The following is a 21,631-nucleotide window of genomic DNA, read 5'->3' on the forward strand; positions in this document are numbered from 1 at the left end:
GGTGAGTCATAGTGATTGCTTCAGCATACTGACTCATCCCCCCTCTACTTTGCTTTGCCGCAATGTGTCAGCTAACTCACTCCACCTGCTGGCTGAACATTTGTATTCAAATTGCAGAGCAGTTGATTAAACTACATCCTGACTGTTAAGCTGTTGCTTTATAGGTAGATGTTTTCCTTCTTCTTTCCTAAAAGATGAATTCACAAGTAGAATATCTAATTTTTTTTCTATATTAATAGTTCACACTGTATTTTCTTAGTGGATATAAATGGAGTAAGAGTCGGTGTGCAAAATAATGTGCGTCTCACAAGATGGTGCTGTTGTTTCAAGCATGGCTGGATGCAGAGAATGACAGATTTTTGTAACACATCAAACTCTCCTTTTTATCACCTCTTCTATCATCCGCATCCCTCCAACAGATGATCCTGGTGATCTGAAAGCCGACAGCAGCCCGAACATGGACAACGAGATGACAGCCAAGGAGAGAGGCATCCTGGAGGACAACGAGAAGGAAGTGTTGGACCAGGAGGACGAGGGGGAAGAGAGGAAGCTGAGGGAGGAAGGGGAAGGGCTGGAGAAAAGGAGGAAGGAGCAGGAGCCGCTGACGGAGGAGCAGGAGCTGGAGGAGCTGAAGGCCCAGGTGCTGCAGCTGCAGCTTGAGCTGGATGAGGCCAGGGAGACGTCCAACAAGCACCAGGAAAGTTTCCATGAGTTGCAAGGTGAGATATCCAGCAATGATGCAGAGGTTTTATTTTTACCCTGATCAGTCATCATGTGGAGAATGATTCAGTTAAGCAAGCTGAAAAGGCAAGCAGTGCTTTGAACAAAGCCTTGACCAAAACGTTCAATTCTTTAAAGAATATAAAACCTGAAATGTCTACATTTGTATTCAGCCCCTTTTACTCTGATACACCAAACTAAAAACGTATGTGTCAGTCACAAAAGAACAAGCAAGGCCGAGGAATCTATGGTGAAGCTGCAGAAGTGCACATTTTTAGCAGAATGATCTCCAAACGGGACGTTATAAGTATGGTATTTATGAAAGAGTGGCATAGAGAAGACATTGCTGAGTGAAAAGTACCATCTGCAGTTTGCCACATGTGGAACACCTCAAACATGTAATGTAATGAAGTTGATCAAAGTTAATGGGAAGATGGTTGGAGCTAAATGCAGCTGGACTCTGTGCACCCATCTGAATGCAGGAAATGGGATGGACATTTCTTAAAGGGTGTTAAAGTCAAGGGGCACTGCTTACAAATGCACCATCCACATTTCATTCTTTTGTTTTCAGCAAATCTCTTTACCATTATGCTTTTTATCCATTCATCCATTATCTGACATGCTTGTCAATTGGGGGTCGTGAGGGCTGCTGGTGTCTATCTCTAGCTGTCAATGGCTATCTCTAGCAGGGTCCACCCTGGACAGGTCGCCAGTCCATTGCAGGGCAACTCAGAGACAAACAGGACAAACAAACCATTCACTCACACCTAAGGAGAATTTAGAGTAGCCTGTTAGGTTTTATTATTTATACATCATGTGCATTGTTATTTTGTTAGTCAGATTAGACAGAGCAGAAGGCCTTCCTTCACATTGTGGATGTCGCGGTGTGTACGGAGGTCATCTAATTAGGACAGCCTTCGTGTCTTTAAGAATACACAGGATATGGGCACATCTTGGAGCCGGTCTGATAGGAGAGCTGCTGTATCTGTAACCCTGAAGCATAGAAGCAAGCTGCATGGAGTTCAAGACATGGATGGCGTGTCAGTTTCTGATACGGACAGCTAAGCATCCACATGATGCAACACAGACTCAGAAGGTATAAGAAGCAGGAGATGACGTTGTTCGGGGCTCAAACTTTGCCGGACGCTTGCGGACGTGATTTTTGAGACCACAGCTGTGCTAGCTCCAAGCATTTTTCTCTGTCCTGTAACGACCTGATCTGGAACAAACTCTTACTTTTTTATCCCTGTTTTTATAGTCCTTTTTTATATGGTTTTACCCAGTTTGAGTTAAGAGTAGTAAATAACTTGCTCCCAGGAAAAGAACCGGTGAGGAGTCCCCCAGGGCGCTACAGCCTTTACTTCCAAGGGGACAAATCCTCCTCACTTTAACAAGCCAATTAACCTAACTGTCATGTTTTTGGACTGTGGGAGGAAGCCAGAGTACCCAGAGAGAACCCACGCATGCTCAGGGAGAACATGCAAACTCCATGCAGAAAGACCCCGGGCCAGGAATCAAACCCAGAATCTTCTTGCTGCAAGGCTGCAGTGCAACCCACAGCTCCACTGAGCAACCCTGCTTTTATCTAGATTTAAAACAAAATAACAAAAAAAATTGTGTTCTAGATACAAAGACTTCACTAAGCTTTTAGCAAAGTTTCTTAACTCTGCTCTTCCTGTGTCATGTTTGGATTTGTACAGTTGAAGCTGCATGAAGCAAGACAAAGTAGACCCAAAAAAAAAGGATAAATACAGAAAAACTGCACTTCTCCTTTGAACAGCTGAACTTTTCTCTCCAGACATTTTACTTATGAAAATAAAACAGACATTTAATGCGGTCACTGACAAGGTCCTTGGTTCCTAGCTGGTGGGTAGTAGGGTATTGTGTCACTCCTTATAAATGAGGGCGTTAATGCTGAGGGAACCTTGCAGTGAATAAGGCCGTAGGTATGAGGCCACACTGAGCTCAGCTTGTGTTTATGAGTGTGAGCACTAGGGTTCACCATGAGCTCAGGGCTTTGTCTTGCAGCGGTTGGGTCGTTCCATCGACAGCCAAGGTGTCTGTTGACAGAAGGTTCTGAACTAATGTCCCGGATCATAACGACAAATGGCCGTTTGTTATACCAGACTCTGTGGTGTTAGCATTGGGATGATTCAGATAATTATGTGTGACCAGTACAGAGCTAATTAACCATGTTCTGAGTCTTTGATAGTTTGTGTCTGTGTTTTAGATTTTGGCTTCATCTTTGATGCAATTCATATCCGTGCAAGTTGGGGACATGTTATAGCCTGAAGCTACTAAATGCCATTTTAATGTCTATTTCATTTTTTTTCCCATCAAGAGACTGGAAAGTCATTTTAGTTGTGAATAAATGTTTGTTTTTAGCTGCGGATTTGTTATGCGTGTGTTAGTTCAGCAGCAGTGAATTGGTTATAGCAACTAATTAGCAGCTATTAGTAATTTACATAACTGGTGCTTTGCAAATGTTTTCCTAGCACTAGAAATGTTTGATCATGACAGTTGCAAACATTGATTTAATTCAATTGGATTTTATATGATAGACCAGAAAAAAGTGGCGCATAATTCTGAAGATGATGAAAAAGTGATGGGCTGTGTAAGAATGAAAAACTGAACCATTTGCAATCCGTTCCAGTAGTCTACACTAAAGTTTAACCACAGTTTGGATAGTTTCAAAAAAATTATATTTGGCTTTATGTCTGGGTTAAATATTCAGAGCTGTTGATTGATTCCCTGTTCTCTTATTTAGATGAAACAGCTTTGTTGACTGCTATTTAGGTGACTACTGAAGGCAAATTGTTTAGCTGGATTCAATCTCTCTGTATCACAATCAAAAGAACTAGGGTTGCAACTAATAATTATTTTGCATATCGATTAATCTGAGGATTATCTTTTCGATCAATCGATTAATAATCAGATAATGGTTCCTTAAAGAAGACTTTTTAACTAAATTAAACCAGGTGAAAATAACACTTTTCCGATTGTGAAGTTCTCGATAGAGCATATTGACAAAAAATGTTAAAGTTATGCAGGAGGATTTTCGCAAATTTTTGAAAAGACCCGCCCTCTCCACTTAAAAAAAATGCACATGCACAACCCTGTACCTGCTCCTAAGATAGAACGCCTATTAAGCACGTGCGAGAGCGTGCACGAGCCCATTTCTCCTTGTGCGTGCTCTGTTTAAAGGCATACTATGAAACCGGTGTTGATTTTCCAGCGAGGCACCCCCCAGAGGACGAAAGTAAAAGTGCACTGTCGTAAATATGCTCAGCTGTTCTCCTGGTTTCTCCGTCAAGCCAGGCGCGGTTGTTTTGAGCTTAGCAGACAGGCGAACGCAACGAATCACCATGTCTACTGCGGTAAGTGACTATTTTGTTCCAATTTTTGAGTTTGAAAATTCTCGCGGGTTCCGCCATGATAACTGCACAAATATCGCCACTGCGCTAGCAACGAGCATGCCTTTCACTGGGGGCGTGTAGCAGTTCTCGCCGTAAAGCAAGACTGACTCTCGTGATGCACGAGACTTCTGAGCCTGTGGGTGCGGGCCGAGGGCTCCTGCAATTGCAAGTACGGTATTTCCCCTACAGACCACCAGGGCGGCCGAGAAAACCTTTGTTCAACCTGAAATGACTCATTTAATCATCCAAAACATTATGGAACACATTAATTAACTGAAAAATGTTGCATAGTATGCCTTTAAAAGTTGCTATTTGCATCGCTCATACAAGCCTACTTTCCAAAAGCAAATGTGCTTTTTTTCCACTTTGTCAGACTCACCACCGGTAAGTGAAAATGGGGACGAGCACGTATGACGGCCTTACGTAAACATATCACTAAAACGCTTGACAACAAAAAAAGTTAGTTATTTTTATAGGTTTGAGTTCACCTTCATCTTTGACACACATCCAAACCAAGCAGAGGAACAGCCTGGATGTAGAAAACAGTGTGGGGATCAGCTGTTTTTCACACTGAGCTATCAGAGCTCATCAAAGCAGATCAGGTGTCATCCATGTTGAAATCAAAGTAGTCAGTCCGACTACAATTTTTGTTTAGTATTTTGTTTCCAATTCATCAAGTTTATATCTGCTTATAAGGGAGTTCAGGGAGTTATAAGCAGATTCTAGAACAGTTTCTTCCCCACTGCCATTAGACTGCTGAATGTTATATAAAACAGGGTTATAAAAAAAAAAAAAAAAAACTGAATGTTGGAACTGTTTCACTGCAGCTTCCCTTTATCAAGGCTGTACTTAAAAAAATGAAAATGTCTTGAGAGCTGTACTGAACAAAATTTCTTCTTGTATACACTTGTGTGTAAAAATGACAAAGTCTAAGTTACTCAGAAGAGCTCCAGTTTTATAGAGACAGATTTATTGTTTAATTTTATTTTGTACCTATTTTGATTCCCTACTAGCTTCCAGGCAACATATTTATTTTGTTTTTTTATAGATGCAAAGAACAAAATACCTAACAATTAAATGCTTATTTTATAATTAGATATTGTACGTACAAAGTACCCAAAAGGGTACGCAAGTCAAAAAAAGTTGGGAAGCATTGAGCTAAAGGCATGTTTTAGAGTCTCTATTCTCAAGGTAACGATTAATCGAATAAATTAGTTGTACGATTATTTCAATAATCAATTAATCACAATTAATTTAATTAATTGTTTCAGCCCTAAAAAGAACTTAATATAAATTCCCACTTTTGGAATTTTTCTTGCAAAGTATTTTTTGACTACGTGATATGATTGCTGTGTAACTTGGCTGAAATGTTTTCTAAATCCCATTGGAAATTCAAAGGAAGGCGTCTGCTCTGCAGCTGTGACTCTTAAAAACTAAAGCCAGGGTTAAAACTGCTCTGCAGTCCCTTTGAAAGAGGAACCCCTGATCACCCTGTCCATGTATGGTTTAGTCTGCTTGCTGTTAGATTTAAATACTTTTACAACTCGGTGAAAACCAGATCAATATTCGTGAAAACTCTTAAAGTCACATATGGTGCACTTTTCATGTGTGCAGTAAATATTAAAGCTAATCTCTTTAGACATAGTTATGCCTTCTCAGATAATTAAACTGAATAAAAAATGTATCTGATCTCTCTTAAAAATATGTCTTTTGCTCTTTAACTCTAGCTCTCTTTAACCGAAATAAACTTAAGAAAGCTGGACACTGAAAGACTTTAAAGCACTGGCTTAGAGAAGTTCAAATGAAGAAAATAAATAGAAGATAAATTACATGACATGAAACAAACTAAACTATAAACCTAAAACAAAATGCAACAAATATAATCGACTCCAAAGTAGGACAGGCCAGGATTCTAGAAATACAAAACAATTGTTAACCATCTAAAAATGGCGTCGGGTTGCTAAGAAATGTAAAAACTTTAACCAGAGGGTCCTGGTACCAGCGACTGAATGGATTATAGTACCAGTCACCGTTTATGCATGGTTTTCGCATAGTTCAGAGATATTTTGTTTTCTCCGTCTTTCACACAGCAGCCTTAGCAGTCTGTCCACAGCTAGCAGTTGTTGCACTAAAGCCAATAAATCTGGATGGAAAAGCATAGCTGGCACCATTCACACTTACAGGAACCAAAAACTAATAACAACTCTAAGTATAGCAGCAAAGTTAAGCTGTGAAAATAGCAACCAAAAAAAAAAAAAAAAGATCAAATTTCTATATTATTATTATGAGCTTCTTTAATAGAAACATAAACAGAGAAATATGCTGCAGCCTTCGGTCATGCTTGGGGTTGCAGCAGCTTATCAGCATCCCTCTGATGTGTTGTTTTTCCTCCCATCTCTTCACACGCTCTTCATCTCTTTTTTATTTTATTGTACATCTCTGCAGGTCTGCTGGAGGATGAGCGCCTGGCTAGCGCCCATCAGGCGGAGGCCTTCACTCGACAGATCCAGAACCTGCAAGGTACCAAGTGACCGACCTCAGCTGATAAAACGCATCAGTTGTTGTAGTAGCCGTAACTGCTGATGTTCATGTCAGTTTTTGTGGTGTAGATTTTTAACTGAAATCTCTCTGTTTTAACATTGGCCGATATTCCTTTGAAGACCAAATATGATTGACATGCATGTCCTGTATTAGTTAAGCCTGGTTTATGCTTAGAAACCGTTAAGGCAGATATGCCTCACCCTCTTCGCAGACACCCTCGTGCACTTCCCCAAAATTGTAGGTGACCACAGATGGCGTCGCAGGGAGGAGACAAAGGAGGCCTCTGATTGGTCAACTCTAGATCCGCTCAACATTATGCATATTTCCTGTTTGGTACCTAATGGCAGAAACTCTGGCTGTAGTGCCGTCCTCAATGCCTGGCAAACCTTGGACACCATCCCAGACACCGTGCAGGACGCTAGTTTGTAGCTCTGTGCGACTGTCTGTTGGTTCACACCCGAAGATAAAACATGCCGCGCCATGGCCAGTCTTTCAGGAACACTTACAGGTGAACTGTGTGTTGTCCGATTGGATGAGGGGTTGTAGACAGCTAACAAGCTTGTGAAAACGACAAACGGACACCCACATCCTAGCTAGTTCGTGATTTTCCCTTTTGCGTTGTGAAGTGCAATAACATAGCGCAAACCAAAAAAAATTGGGCACAACAAGCTAACTGCAACACAATGCTGCGGGAGTATACACAGCCCTTTAGTAGGGGTGTAAATCACATCCATCATGGCGATTCGATTCAGTATCGATTTCTTGACCCAGCGATTCGATTATTTTCCATACTCAAGAACACACACACAAGAATACACCACAATTCGATTCGATTAATCGGTTAATTTTTTTTTTTTTTTTTTTTTTTTTTTTTTTTTACACCTTACAGGCTAAACAAAGTATCAATTTTGAAATAAATCAATGGAAGCTGTAATATCGTTATGAATTTTTTTTTTTTAGAACCAACTGCAAATAACAGAAGTAGAAAAGTTGCATCAAAAAATACTTCAAAAATACTGCAGAAAATCAGTGCAATGAGTGCAATGCAATACCTCGGCTCCAGACGTCCCGCCCCTCCACAGACGCTCCGCTGCACCTCTCCCAAATTGTAGTTGACCGCAAACAGTGGTTTGTTTTTATGACCTAAATTGTGGAAAACAACTCGTGAAGTTTGACCCGCTAAAAGAGCGAGGTCCGCGAGAACGCTGGGACCCTTTTTCCACCTGAATCTCCGCTCTTTTTGGCCCTCATGTCCCTCACTCGTCGGACTAAACTCGCCCCCACTGCCTCACCGCCTCGGCCGTATCTAGACCCACAGCGTGTAGCACAGACCACGCTTCAATACTGAGCATAATTTAAAAATGTCTGTGTCAAGCTCACTGCAGCACACTGCTGTAAGAGTATAACCAGGAAGCGAGGTAGGAGAGCAAAATAGGTTTAGCGCCACCGCAGCACGGGAGGGAGAATTACGCCCAGGAGCAAATGCATAAAATTAAACCGGAGGAAAAAAAAACATGAATTGATTCTCTTGCGGACGTATCGATGCATCGGATCGTCGGCTGTTGGATCGATGCATCGATACGAAACGATTATTATTTACACCCCTACCCTTTAGTATGTGCATATCTTCTGATTCAAGCATATCTTCTGATTTCATATCCTGCTCCATGGCTGTGTCCGAGGGTCCTCCCTAAATATAGAGCGGGGACTATTTAGTGGACTCTATAGTGAAACTTACCGTTAGGACAGATGATCACTGCTTTTTGCTCCCCGTTGGTCACGTGACTCCAGCTCCTCACACCATGTGGGGTTTGTTATTTGTCGCCACTACAAAAAAATCCCATGATGCTTTGCAAGGAGAGCTCTCGCAAAGCAATCTGGGATATATCTGCTTGTCTAGTGGCCATGGATGATCACTACTTTTCAAGGTGCATTATGGGAAATTTTGAGTCCACTACCTTTTCATCCACTAGACCAGAGGTCATGGATTAGCGTACCGCGGTCCGGATCTGGACCCACCTGCTGGCTAATCCGGACCCAACCTGATTTAAAACATTTATAAATTATTACCTCATGTTGTCCCACGACAGTGTCTAATTTCACTTGCACCGCTTCTCCTTTTCGTACGGTAAAGCCCTCCGGGGCCAGGCTACATGTGATCCAAATTAGCCAATGAGCTGTCTGTCTGGGTTGCTGCCGCTAGCTACTTTTAGACACAACAGGCAAACCTGTGGCAAGCCGGGCGATGGATAACGATGATGAGAAAACGTTAAAGAAAGTGTGGACTGATGGAAGAACTGCGGTGAACTGGTGAAAGAAAAGTGAAATGGCGTGCTCAAAGATGACCCTGCACATTTAGAGGATTTTTGGCTCAACCTGCTGCTGTGAAGCAGGATTCTCCACCATGAACAGAATAAAAAATAAATCTGGATCCAGCCTCAAAATGAGGAGCTTGATATGTGCTTGAGAATGGCTTAGTCTCCGGTTAAACCCAGGTTTAAAGCCTTGCAGGGCAGCCTAAAGCCCACTGCCAACATTAAGACAGAAAAAAGAAAGAAAAGCAAACAAATGCTCAGTTCAGGTGTTTTATAAAATATGTTTGTATACCACACTGAACGATTGTTGTTCTCTACTTCAAAAAACACTTTAGATGTTTAAATGGACAAATGTTCTTTTTTTTGTCTCTGGACTTTTACTGGTCGATGATTCTCTTTATTCAGACCCCGCTGATTTTTAATCGGTTATCCCTGCATTAGACGTTCGAACACTCATTTAAAATGGCATAACCGCTATACAGGGATTACGGAAACAGCCATGTCTTCACCCCTGACCTTTCTGCTGCATCTGACCTTCATTATGCTATTTTCTACTGATCTACTTTAACAAAACAGCATTTTTTGTTTTTTTATGTAATTGTCCTTACCCTGTCACAAGTATAGAGGAGCAGGGGAGCAGTGTGGGGTTAAGGGTCTTTGCTCAGCTACCCAGAGTGGCAGTCTGTCTGAGTGGGTTTCAAACTCACAACCTCCAGAATCCAAGCTCTATGCCCTAACCAGTAGGCCACCACTCCCCCAACTCAAGGCCGGACAGCTGGATTTATACATAGGTTATATTTCCCCTCATGTTTACTAGTTAGAAGGCCACTAAAAGCAACAGCTTGCACAGATTATTTAGGGGCATTTGAACGCAGGGTATTTTTATTAGTCAAAAACCATATATCCCTTTAATTTTACCTCACAAAAGACCCGCTTAGTGTTGTTCTGCTATTCAAACACATTTTAATACATTTCATATTCAAAAACAAACATTTTACGAGATCTGTTGATTTAAAAAAGATTTTTGCTGCACTAGTTCAGCTGAAGTTTCACAGGGCTGCAGTCTAAAGTGGTTTCAAAGGTAGTCCTTTCAGTGATGCCTCCTCCACACTGATTGTAAAAAATTAAACATTCATGTGCTGTCGGCGTTTTTTTTTACTTCAATCAAGCCAAATGTCTCCGTTAATGGTTACAGAACAGCAAAGAAATCAGATTGGAAAGGTTCTTCATGTAAATATCAATATCTAAATCTGACATATGACAAGGGTTCAGCATTGTTTTCCCTCTTCATGTAACTGCTAAACTAACAATCTTAACTCTAATGTGAAAAAAGCTGAGGTTACCTTCAGTTACATCAGCTCTGCTCTCAGCAAGCACACACCACCCACACAGAAACACACTGTAGCAATAACTCAGGTGAGATCACTCTCAAAGAGTGACACAACAGCCTTACCCACACACCTATGAAGTAAAGCTAACCGTCTCCTGCTCCTCCACAGCCCAGCTGCGCTCCGTGCAGGAGGAGATGAACAGTTTGGAGGAGGAGAAAGAGAGCGAGCTGGCCGAGGCCCAGGAGGAGCTGCGCGTGGCCCAGGAGGAGGTTCTCCTGCTTCAGCAGGCGGCGGAGGACGCAGCTGCGGAGCGGGAGAACGATATCGCATCACTGCAGGAGGAGCTGTGCCGTCGGCGGGCTGAGCTGCAGCGCCTGACCGAGGAGACCCAGGAGTACGAGCTGGAGATCACGACGCTGAGGGCAGAGATCAGCATGAAGAGCCAGCGCAGGGAGGCCGAGAGGAGAGAGGGTGAGGGAAGGAGGAGAGATAACTCTGGTACAGAAAGAGATGAAAAAGAGTCAGCTCTCAACAGGGAACACAGAGAAAGACACAGTTTTATTATTAAGTTCATCCTATTCCCTAAAAAACACGGAGAACCTCTGATACCCCATCATGGCTGACATGAAACTAAAACACAAATAAGTGAGTCATCTTCTCCTCGCATCATGTTAGCATCCTCCTGACAAGCACATTTATCACCTCTGAGATTCAATAAATAATACATCATACAGATGTGACTGCAAAGTGTTGCAGAGGGAGTTGCATCTCTGTGTAGTTTGGATGCCAGGAACATGAAGTCATGTCAGGGAGGGACTCAGACGTCTAACACATGATTTCAGCTGTGGTTTCAACAGCTGAACCATAGATGGGCCAGAGGGAGGGGAGCTTAAGGTTTCCATCTGATTGTTTAATATTTTTCCCATGAAAACATCAGCTGAACTGAATGTTTATGCAAGTATGATTATGGAGGAGTCTTTGGGCTATTGAAAAAATAAAAAAAAATTCTGACTTTAATCTCAGAATTCTGTTTTAGAGACTAAACTAGCTCTCGTTTTAATCACCTTCTGCTCTTCCATTAATGAAATAGCCTCACCAGGGGCCCCTCAGGGACGTAAAAACTTGCCTAATTCCATCATTTTCCACCAATGTGATACTGGCCCTCCCAAACAACTCACTAGCCTCCTGAGACCATCCTGATCTCGCGAGCTTTCAAGGTTTCACTCGCAGATCAGTCTGGAGACTCTCCGTTAAAGAAAATTTGGAGCCGTTCACCAAACGAACGTCCAATCAGCGTTGGCTTTGAGGCGGGTTGAGGTGTGACGCAACGAGAAGCGCGACAGTTCAGTCTAAAGAACATGGTGGCTTCAGCCGATGAAACTAGCGTTAGCGTGGCTATCGAGCAAGTGTTATCGGAATAACAGAGTATTTCTTCACTGTAAGAAGAGCAAAACACTGCTCTGGAGGCTTTTCTCAGAGGAAAAGATGTTTTTGCTCTTCTCCCAACTGGTTTCGGCAAGAGTTTGATCTATCAATCGGCTCCTCGCTCTGTTACGTCATATGCTTCGTTGATCTGATTGGTTTATTTGGCCCGTCTATCACCAACATAGGCCAATCAGCTAACCAGTATTTTCGCCCCTTCCCAAAATTACTTCTACGGAAGGTTTCCAGATGGATATGCGGAGCAAATCCATCTGACGGAGTCAGGTTAAAGGAATAGTACACCCAAAACATGTTTAGCCTTCATTTTCTACTCACCCCCATGCTGAACAACACTCTGGAGTACTTTTTTGATATCTCAAATGCATCTGGAGATCTGGGAGGCTTCTTGCTGTCTGCTGACATTCAAATAATGGAGGTCTATGGCGCCCGAGGCAGAAAGGTCCATAAAAGTCCACAAAAAACGTGTCAATATTCCTCCATACTGCTCGTCCAATGTATTCCAAGTGTCCTGAGTGGGTAGCATCCAGAATTTACTCGAAACGAAGTCATTTAGAATGTTTTTAGAGCATAAACAGTAGTGTATAGGATTTCCTGAAAGCGCGTTCACGAGTCTACGGAAACCGCGGCAGACCAAACCAGATGAAAGTGCGCATTCAGCGTCTGCTCTGCCGATAATGCAAGCGTAGAAGAAGAAATGTGCTGTTTACCTGTGCAAAGAAAGAAACAACGAAAGAAAAATGTCTGAGGACTTCAGTGTTGAGGAAGAGCATGAGTTCTTTGCCGAGCTGAATGCGCACTTTCATCTGGTTTGGTCTGCCGCGGTTTCCGTAGACTCGTGAACGCGCTTTCAGGAAATCCTATACACTACTGTTTATGCTCTAAAAACATTCTAAATGACTTCATTTCGAGTAAATTCTGGATGCTACCCACTCAGGACACTTGGAATACATTGGACGAGCAGTATGGAGGAATATTGACACGTTTTCTGTGGACTTTTATGGACCTTTCTGACTCCGGCGCCATAGACCTCCATTATTTGAATGTCAGCAGACAGCAAGAAGCCTCCCAGATCTCCAGATGCATTTGAGATATCATAAAAGTACTCCAGAGTGTTGTTCAGCATGGGGGTGAGTAGAAAATGAAGGCTAATCATGTTTTGGGTGTACTGTTCCTTTAACCCTGCCTTGCCATATACCAAAATTACTACAGAAAGCTTTGATAAATACTAAAATGATGTAAACATTAGCAGCAAATGTTCTTTGGTATTTCATTGCATTTTACTCACCAATTTTCCTGCAGTCTTGCAGGTAAAAATTCTTCCACTCTGTGCAGCAATACAGGGTGGAAGAAAATAAGACATTTCTTTGACAAGTTTCGCATTATATATTTATAGGCACGTATGATAATATCAGTAAGTTTGAGCAAAGGCATAAAATGAGCCGTTCTGTCATCTGACCTTTCCCAGTCATCTCTTTCAGGTGACGTGGACCTCCTAAAGGAGGAGTGCCGTATGCTGAGGGAGGAGTGTGAGAGCCTGAAGGAAAGCAACAGGAGGCTGACGGAGAAGCTGCAGCTGCTGCAGAGACAGAGGACATGGTGAGAGGTCAACGGCTGCTCAGTCATGAGCCGTCCTCATTTTATCAGCTGGTGGGGATACCCTCTGGAATATTGCCCTGTGGCAAAGCCATATGTCATGTAAAAAAAATACTCACCACCTGTTTGTTTACTGCGGCACATTTGGAATGTCACAGACAGGTTGATGTAAATCCGCTGAATTGATTTTGTGATTAGCTGGTAAGGGATTAGAAACAACTGAAAGCATTTAAAACGACAAATGAGAAATGGCATTTTAAATTCCTTCCTCCACAGCTCCAGTGTCTATCTGTCCCTCAAAGAGGAGGATGCAGTGGAGGGTGGAGAGGAGAAGGAGGGCGAGGCTGGCTCGGGCAAGGTCATGACCGGGAGTTACATGACCATGACCCAGTCTGAGAACTGTCGCCTGGTGGATGCCTCCATCCAGAAGAACATCTCTTTTGATGGGAAGTCGGTGACGCCCACAAGCTGGAACGGAGGCATCGGGGAGATCTTCTCACTGAGAGAGCAGCTGAAACAGGCCGAGGAGAAGGCCTCCCAGGTTCAGAGAGAGGTGTGATGCTTCCATGGCAGCAGTATACTCTTAATAAGTCTTTAAAATGTTTTGGATGGACATACAGAAAGAAAAAGAAACAGCTGTCTGTTTGGATTTTTTTTTATACAGTGTGATGGTCTGAAGATGGAGCTGCAGGAGCTGCAGATTCTGTACGACAGCAGTCAGAGGGAGAGGGCAGAGCTGGAGGAGGAGCTGCAGCGCTGCAAGGCCGAGCTGGAGAAGTTGTCAGGAGGAACTCAGGTGAGGAGAGACCAGATATTACAGTCACCATGGGACAAACATGAACCACTACTGAGAGTTTTTTATCTCCCAGCCACTCCTAGTGATATTCATACCCTTTAAAATCTACAATCTCACATTCAATCTGTTTTTTTAGCTTTTTATGTGACAGACCGACACAAAGTACTACAGGACTGTGAAGTTAAGGAAATATTATCTATGTATTGTATTATTTATTGTATTTGTATTCGGAAATACTTTTTCCATTGGCAAATCATCTTATCTACCTGCTCAAATTAAGGGTAAATACACTTAATTTAAGACAATTTTACTCATTTTGAGATCGATTTTGCAGTGTAGCTCCACTCACTGGAAAAAATCGAAATCTAGATAAGTCAATTTTTTCTTAAAATAAGTGCATTTGTTCTTGAATTGAGGAGATGAAAGAGTCATTTTGCCAATGGAACAAGACAATTTAGATTTAAAATAAGAAAACACAATATGGTTGTCTTATTTCTAGTGCATATTATCAAATTATCTTATTTTAACATTGAAAATACTCATTCCATTGGCAAAGTATCTAATTTACATACTCAAATAAAGGGTAAAAACACCTAATTTAAGAAATATTTACTTATTTCTAGATAATTGTTGGAAAGAGAGCAGCTGTGAATATCAGCCTTTGTGACAAATTCCAATTTGCTTCATGACTTTGGGCGGTTCTGAAACATGAATGTGTTCGATAATTTTTGTCCTGCTTGAAGTCAACCTCTACCTCAGCCTCAAGTCTCTCACAGCTCTGCCTCCGCCTCCATTCTTATCGCCCTTAACTCTCATCACCTAAAGCTGCTTATTGATGTCCCCTGGTCTTAAAAATGTATCTAATGTTGCCTAACAAAGATCTTTAATAAAGTCATAATTATACTGAGTGGTAGAGTGGCGGCCAAGAGGTTAGGGTATAGAGCAGGGGTCACCAACGCGGTGCCCGTGGGCACCAAGGTGCCCTCAAGGACCACATGGGGGGCCCTCAGAGTCTTCTAAATAAAGAACAACCCACCAGTGGGCTAAGTTTGAAATTTGATTTTGTTCTGTTGCTCTTCTTTTTAATCATTTATAGAGATGTCAAAATGACAATGTCTAAATAAACTTAGAAATTAACACAAACAATAAAAATATGTTGATAATGAACAAGGTTTAGGCTAACGCTAACCCTTGCAGCTCATGGGTCAGTAATGGTCGCCCTTCCTACGTCTCGGTACCCTTGAAGTAGCCCTCAACCTTAAAAAGGTTGGTGACCCCTGGTATAGAGCTTGGAATACTGAGGTTCTGAGTTCGAGCCCCACTCCCACAGACTGCCACTCTGGGTCCCTGAGCATGACCCTTAACCCCACACTGGCAGCCCATTGCTCCTCAAGGGGATGGGTTAAATGCAGAGGAAAAATTTTCCAATGTGAGATCAATAAAGTTCAATTATTATAATCCTTATATTATATAATAAATAACACACAGGTGTGGTTTATTTACTAATAAGTGGCCTTTAAAGTCGTAGGGAAACGGCCGTTCCAACTGTTGCAGTTTATCAAGGGGGCGGATTGTTGTGGTGGAAGGTTTGCAAGCACGTTTGATTGAGCCCGGTGTCATGGAAGCATCTTGCTAACCAGTTAGCAACTTAGTGCTAGTAGGTTCCCAATGGGAAATTCCATTGGGAACCTACTAGCACTAAATTGGTGACTTAGAAACGACACTGTCAAGGAACGCCATGGACAGCGGAAAAATGCAAGAGGAGGAGAGTTTAGTGTCGGAGATCGTGGATGAGTCTCCTCCCTTTTATTTAGAGGTGGAAAGTGGGGAAGAAGATGTTGTGGAAGAGGACGCCAGGGCGGCAGAAGCTTGGTTTGGTGTAGAAGGCGTGAAAAACACTTACACCCACAACACAATCACACAGTCTTGACACACAATCTCTTGCTTGTAGATAAATTATTCACTCTATATCCTGCACACTATAGCCTAATAAGTCTCAACAATTCGCTCTCCAACTATACACCTGCAACCGTCACCACCATTCTGCGAAGATTCTTATTTCAAAGGTTGCATATATTAGCTGTGACATATGAATCAAGATGCTATGACCAAAAAAATGTGATTGACAGATCACTGCTGATATATGATTGGCCGAATTTAGGTTTACAGGCTGACATAACTGTCCTGCATAAAATAATGAAGAAAGATTTTGAAAGTAAAATAGATCGATACCGCGTTTTTAAAAATCAATTTGATATCAGCATATGAAAATATATTTGACTATATTATTTTTCAGTGTCAGAAATGGATAATAAAACTGCTATTTTCAATGACTACTTATTTTTGTCCAGCTTTAACATCGGTATCGGTTATCGGCTACATGAGTTTTAAAATATCGGCATATCGGATATCGGCCAAAATTCCAATATCGTGCATCCCTAAAAAATTACCCCCAGAGATTTTAAGAGAGGATTTTTATTTTTTTTATAGAAATTTTCTAAATTTTTGGACTAAATCATCTGATAAAGAATACATTTATATACATGTTTAAGCCAGAATGAGTTGACATTTAAATATGACTTCCCTACGACTTTAAATTAAGAGAGATATGGGGTTTAAATCCAAACACACCTTTTTGAAAGCAGAATAGTTGCACTATTTTGTGTCGGAGTGTCACATAAAACCCCAGTAAAATATATTTAAGCTTGTCCTTCAACCAACATGACACATTTTAAAAGATTAAAGTGGTATGAATATGTTTACAAAGCACAGTATATTTTTGAATAAGCAACTCATGCACAATAAAAAAATTTTTTATATTTAGGTATGCATTTTGTGACATGCATGCATTTTTATTCCAGTTTTTAAAGCAAGGCTTTTCTGCATGTAGAAAATAAATGCTTTTTCCCCCCCTGCAGCTGCAGCTAATGCATTAACAGTCACATTACACTTTGTTGTACTCTGTGTATGTTATCCACTTTTCTATGTGTCCCATACTGTGGCGATACATGTTCTGATATGAACTGACCTGCCCTGTCAGCTCATATAAGCATTTTCTTTCCTCTTTAGATGGAGGGAAACGCTCCCCTCACTTCCACAGTGTCTGTGTCCTGACCTCTCTGTGATAATGGGGCTTTAATACTGTTGATGGACAAAAACACAACTAATATAAATACTCTTTAAGATAAAGACTAACAATTGAAATAAAAAAGTTTACAGATAAGTAAATTAACTTTCAATTTAATCTAACTATATCCTATGTTAGACAATAATTGCATCAAAAGTGTATTTAAATGCAGTCTCAATAGCTTTGTAGAAATGACTTCTTGCTTTTGGCTTTTTCTGTGGGAAGGAGGGGGTTCCCTTTGAATGACTTCAATGTCTTGTATTTTGTTTATACTCAGTAGCAAAACCTGGATATTCTTATGACTTAAACTCTTCAGAAAGGTTTGCTGAATTTAGCTAAAAATAGAAAATTAAACTGTTAGAAAGAAGTGTGTGTAATAAAAGAAAACTGTTCCATTTTTAGAGGAATTTATCTCACATTAAAATGTTAAAACGTGTTCATCTGAATCTTACACTTACTCACAAGTCATATTAACATTTGAATTGTACACAATTAGCTAGAAATGGCTCACAGGTTTTGGTTTGGATACCCCTGCTTAACCCTATAATTCCAAATGTATCATATTGGATACATACGGTTTTCCTAAATGTTTCGCGTCTGACACCTTTTGCATAATTTAATGGTAAAAACTTTGCTCAAAATCCTATTGTACACAATCAGATATACCTGATAACAGCCAGTAGAAGACTACACAAAAAATAATCTTGACTTATTGCATAGTAATAAATTATTAATATCAGAAATGTGTTTCTGTTTTTTCTTTTTACATATTTTGTTAAAAGGGCAAATAAGGAATTCAAACAAAAAAAAAAGAAATTTTCTGTTTTGTTTTATTCTTGGATCAGGCTTTAAAGGGTTAAAAATGGAACAATATTTGTGGAAAAAAATGCATATATTGGTAGAGACACAGATTTAAGAATGTCCTGTTTGCCTAATGTGCGAAATAAGCAAAAAATAATTGAGATGTGAGGAAGAAGGGGATTATAACTGGTTGGTGAATCTTATCTTGAGATTTCTTTGCATTAAGTTTGCCACCAATGATTTAAAAAAGTCTATTTTTTTAAATGAAGCAGGTATATCCCAACATCAACACATTCTTTATACCAACGGGTTGTTTGGCTTTACCAGTGCAGATTTGTAATCTTTTCAATGGTGCAACCCACATATAAAAGAGGCTTTTCAAAATTCACATCAAAGCAATTAATGACACAATACAGCTTACCTTTTATTTCTTTGGTTTATTTATTTAGCTTCTAGATCTGTTATCAATTAATAAAAAAGACTTTAATTAAGCTAAAAGACAAAACAAGATGCAAGGAGTAAAAAAAAAAAAAGATCCTTTATGTTTTGCCTTCAACAGCCATGATGGGATGTGTCTGCGTTGTGTCAAACTGTCTCCCCGTGCCTGTCTCTCTCGCTGTCCTTGTTCTCTGAATGTCTATGACCTCTCAGCCTGTCAGATGACAAATTAACGCCATAACGAGGATAGAGAGAATAAACCGCCTCCAAATACTCCCTCACATTGTTCGCCTTTCTTTTCCCGGCCACTCAAAACATCACATGCTGACAACAAATGCCGCACAATCCTGAGCGCACATCCTCATGCCGACTAAATGTTTATGTCACCGTAAAGTTATGCATTGTTTGTTTAATGGGGCGTTTAAAACGCTCCATCACTGTCTTTTCCTGTAAATCCCAGCATTAGACATTGTGACATTTTTTTTTTTCATCATGTATTGATTTTTGTTGGTCTTTTTGGTCTGAATCAACAGCTCTGTTCAGTGTTTGTATTATTTTGTGTTATCAGTCCATCCATCCATTCACCCCCATCATCGCCATGGTCCTTGTGTTTGTTTTTTGATCCTTCCTCAGAGATTCATCCATCCGTCTGAGCACCCTGTTCTCTCCATCCCCTTCGTAGGAATGATTATAATTGTGGCTGTGGTCTGGTGCTGGTTGTCGGAGCTGGCGTCCCAGAGAGCAAGGTATGGGAGGAGCTTAACTCTACCTGATTCATTGTTTTGTTTTGCTGGAAATCCCAGACGGTCCTAGCAAATGCTAAATAAACAAGTGGAATATATATTTGAATAAATAACATATTCCTAAAGATTAATAAAATAAAATAAATGATAAATAATGAAACAAAAAAAGGAAACTACATAAAATTTTGAGTAATCAGCACAGAAAACTGTTTAATGTGATTATAAAAACCAAACTGACATCAACTTTCTTTAATCATATAGAAGAAAATTTTGCATAACAAAAATCGCTTTTGTAAATTGGTTTTTATTTCTGCAAAATAGACAAACAAAACACAATTTGTGATGAAATAGTTGTATAACAGCTACAGTAATATATGTGTATAAATACTGTACACTGCAAAAAAGCTAGATCTAGATAAGTCGTTTTTTCTTATAATAATAAGTGCATTTGTTCTTGAATTGAGGAGGTAAAAGAGACATTTTGCCAATGGAACAACACAATTTACACTTAAAATAAGAAAACACAATTGCATTGTCTTATTTCAAGTGCATTTTATCCAATTATCTTATTTTAAGAGTAAAAATACTCATTCCATTGGCAAACTATCTCATTTACCTGCTCAAATTAAGGGTAAATACACTTAATTTAAGAAATTTTGACTTATTTTTATATCGTTTTTGCAGTGTAGTTTAGGATATATTCAGTTCCCTCGTGAAGAGCGTCTGCACTGGAAAAAATCTAAATCTAGAAAAGTCATTATTTCTTAAAATAAGTGCATTTGTTCTTGAATTTAGAAGATAAAAGACATATTTTGCCAATGAAACAAGACAATTTACATTTAAAATAAGAAAACACAATTACATTGTCTTATTTCAAGTGCATTTTATCTAAAAATCTTATTTTAGGAATAAAAATACTCATTCAATTGGCAAATCATGTCATTTACCTACTCAAATTAAGGGTAAATTCACTCAATTTGAGTAATTTATACTTATTTCTAGATCGTTTTTTCAGTGTGTAGTACACTGCAAAAAATTGAAATCTAAATAAGTCATTTCTTTCTTAAAATAAGTACATTTTTTCTTGAATTTAGGTAGTAAGTGAGACACTTTGCCAGTAGAACAAGACAATTTACATTTAAAATAAGAAAAAGACAATTACATTGTCTTATTTCAAGTGCATATTATCTAAATATCTTATTTTAATACGAAAACTACTCATTCTATTGGCAAATCATATTATTTACCTGCTCAAATTGAGGGAAAATACACTTAATTTAAGAAATGTTTACTTATTTCTAGATCATTTTTTCAGTGTAATGTTGCTGTTCACTGCAAAAACCATCTAGAATTAAGTAAAAACTATTCTTAAATTGAATGTATTTACCCTTAATTTTAGCAGATAAATAAGATGATTTGCCAATGGATTGAGTATTTCTACTCCTAAAACAAGATAATTAGATAATATGCACTTGAAATAAGACAAAGCAATAGTCTTTTTCTCATTTTAAATGTAAATTGTGTTGTTCCATTGGCAAATTTTCTCAATTACCTCCTAAATTCAAGAAAAATGCACTTGATTTAAGCAAAAATGACTCATTTAGATTTCCATTTTTTGCAGTGTTGTGCAGCAAACATGATTAATAGAAAAACCCCAACATCTAGCAGCAATCTCTGCTTTTATGGGGAAAAAAGTCTCCGGTTCATTAATATTCTTGAGGTTTCTGGCTTTAATTCCAACAGAGATTTTCAAGATATCTCTAGACAGCTTATGATCACCCCTCTACTGTCTTCCAGACGTCTTTTGAAGCCGATCCATGATGGACTTTGAGACATGCTTGTGTTCGTTATCCTGTTTGAAGCTCTACTGACGCGTTTTGCAAAACCAGAGAAAGCATAGAAGTCCTGAGCCTGTGCCTTACTCCTCTGTATGCAGGGTGTTCTTTTCAGCGGATGCTTAATGCTTCCTCTTTTAGACATAGGCTAATGCTGATCCAAAGGCCTGAAAGGGGTTTATTTTGACTCACTGGGCAACAGAATAGAATCCTAAAACATCCTTGGTTTATTTTTATGCTTGTGAGCAAACTGGAGCTGATATTTTATGCTCCTGGGTCCGTAGTGGTGGAGGTTCTGGAGGTCAAGTATAGAGCCTTTTAGTGTGTTGTATGTATCTAACTGGGGAATCTAAAACTAGTGGCGGCTGCTGCTTCTGCTGTGAGCCTTGCTGTAGCTCATATTTAGTCAGTTGAAGGTTTAATAAAGGAAATTTTACTTCCTTTTTTTCCACATTCAAGGATGTTGGAACTGGTCTTTTGACTTTAAAGTGTTGATGACACGATATTGATTTCATGTAATAAGTAAATATTT

At 39.9% G+C, this 21,631-nt stretch overlaps 1 protein-coding gene across 4 annotated transcripts in view; it reads left to right on the forward strand.

The window, feature by feature from the left end:
* Positions 1–21,631, forward strand: part of LOC119789437 (coiled-coil domain-containing protein 136-like) — a 51,646-nt gene that overhangs the window by 21,651 nt on the left and 8,364 nt on the right. For 2 of the 4 annotated variants that reach the window (XM_038294314.1, XM_038294316.1), the window contains exons 2-8: positions 420–719; positions 6,582–6,656; positions 10,492–10,794; positions 13,245–13,362; positions 13,636–13,912; positions 14,024–14,155; positions 19,155–19,267. In XM_038294314.1, coding sequence (XP_038150242.1) covers positions 420–719; positions 6,582–6,656; positions 10,492–10,794; positions 13,245–13,362; positions 13,636–13,912; positions 14,024–14,155; positions 19,155–19,267 — 1,318 coding nt within the window. The remainder of the gene's footprint in view (positions 1–419; positions 720–6,581; positions 6,657–10,491; positions 10,795–13,244; positions 13,363–13,635; positions 13,913–14,023; positions 14,156–19,154; positions 19,268–21,631) is intronic. The other 2 variants (XR_005281588.1, XM_038294315.1) reach the window with 2 other exon arrangements.

The sequence above is a fragment of the Cyprinodon tularosa genome, unplaced genomic scaffold (assembly GCF_016077235.1).
Source record: "Cyprinodon tularosa strain WSP-4 unplaced genomic scaffold, ASM1607723v1 ctg339, whole genome shotgun sequence".
In the NCBI taxonomy this organism is placed as follows: Eukaryota; Metazoa; Chordata; class Actinopteri; order Cyprinodontiformes; family Cyprinodontidae; genus Cyprinodon; species Cyprinodon tularosa.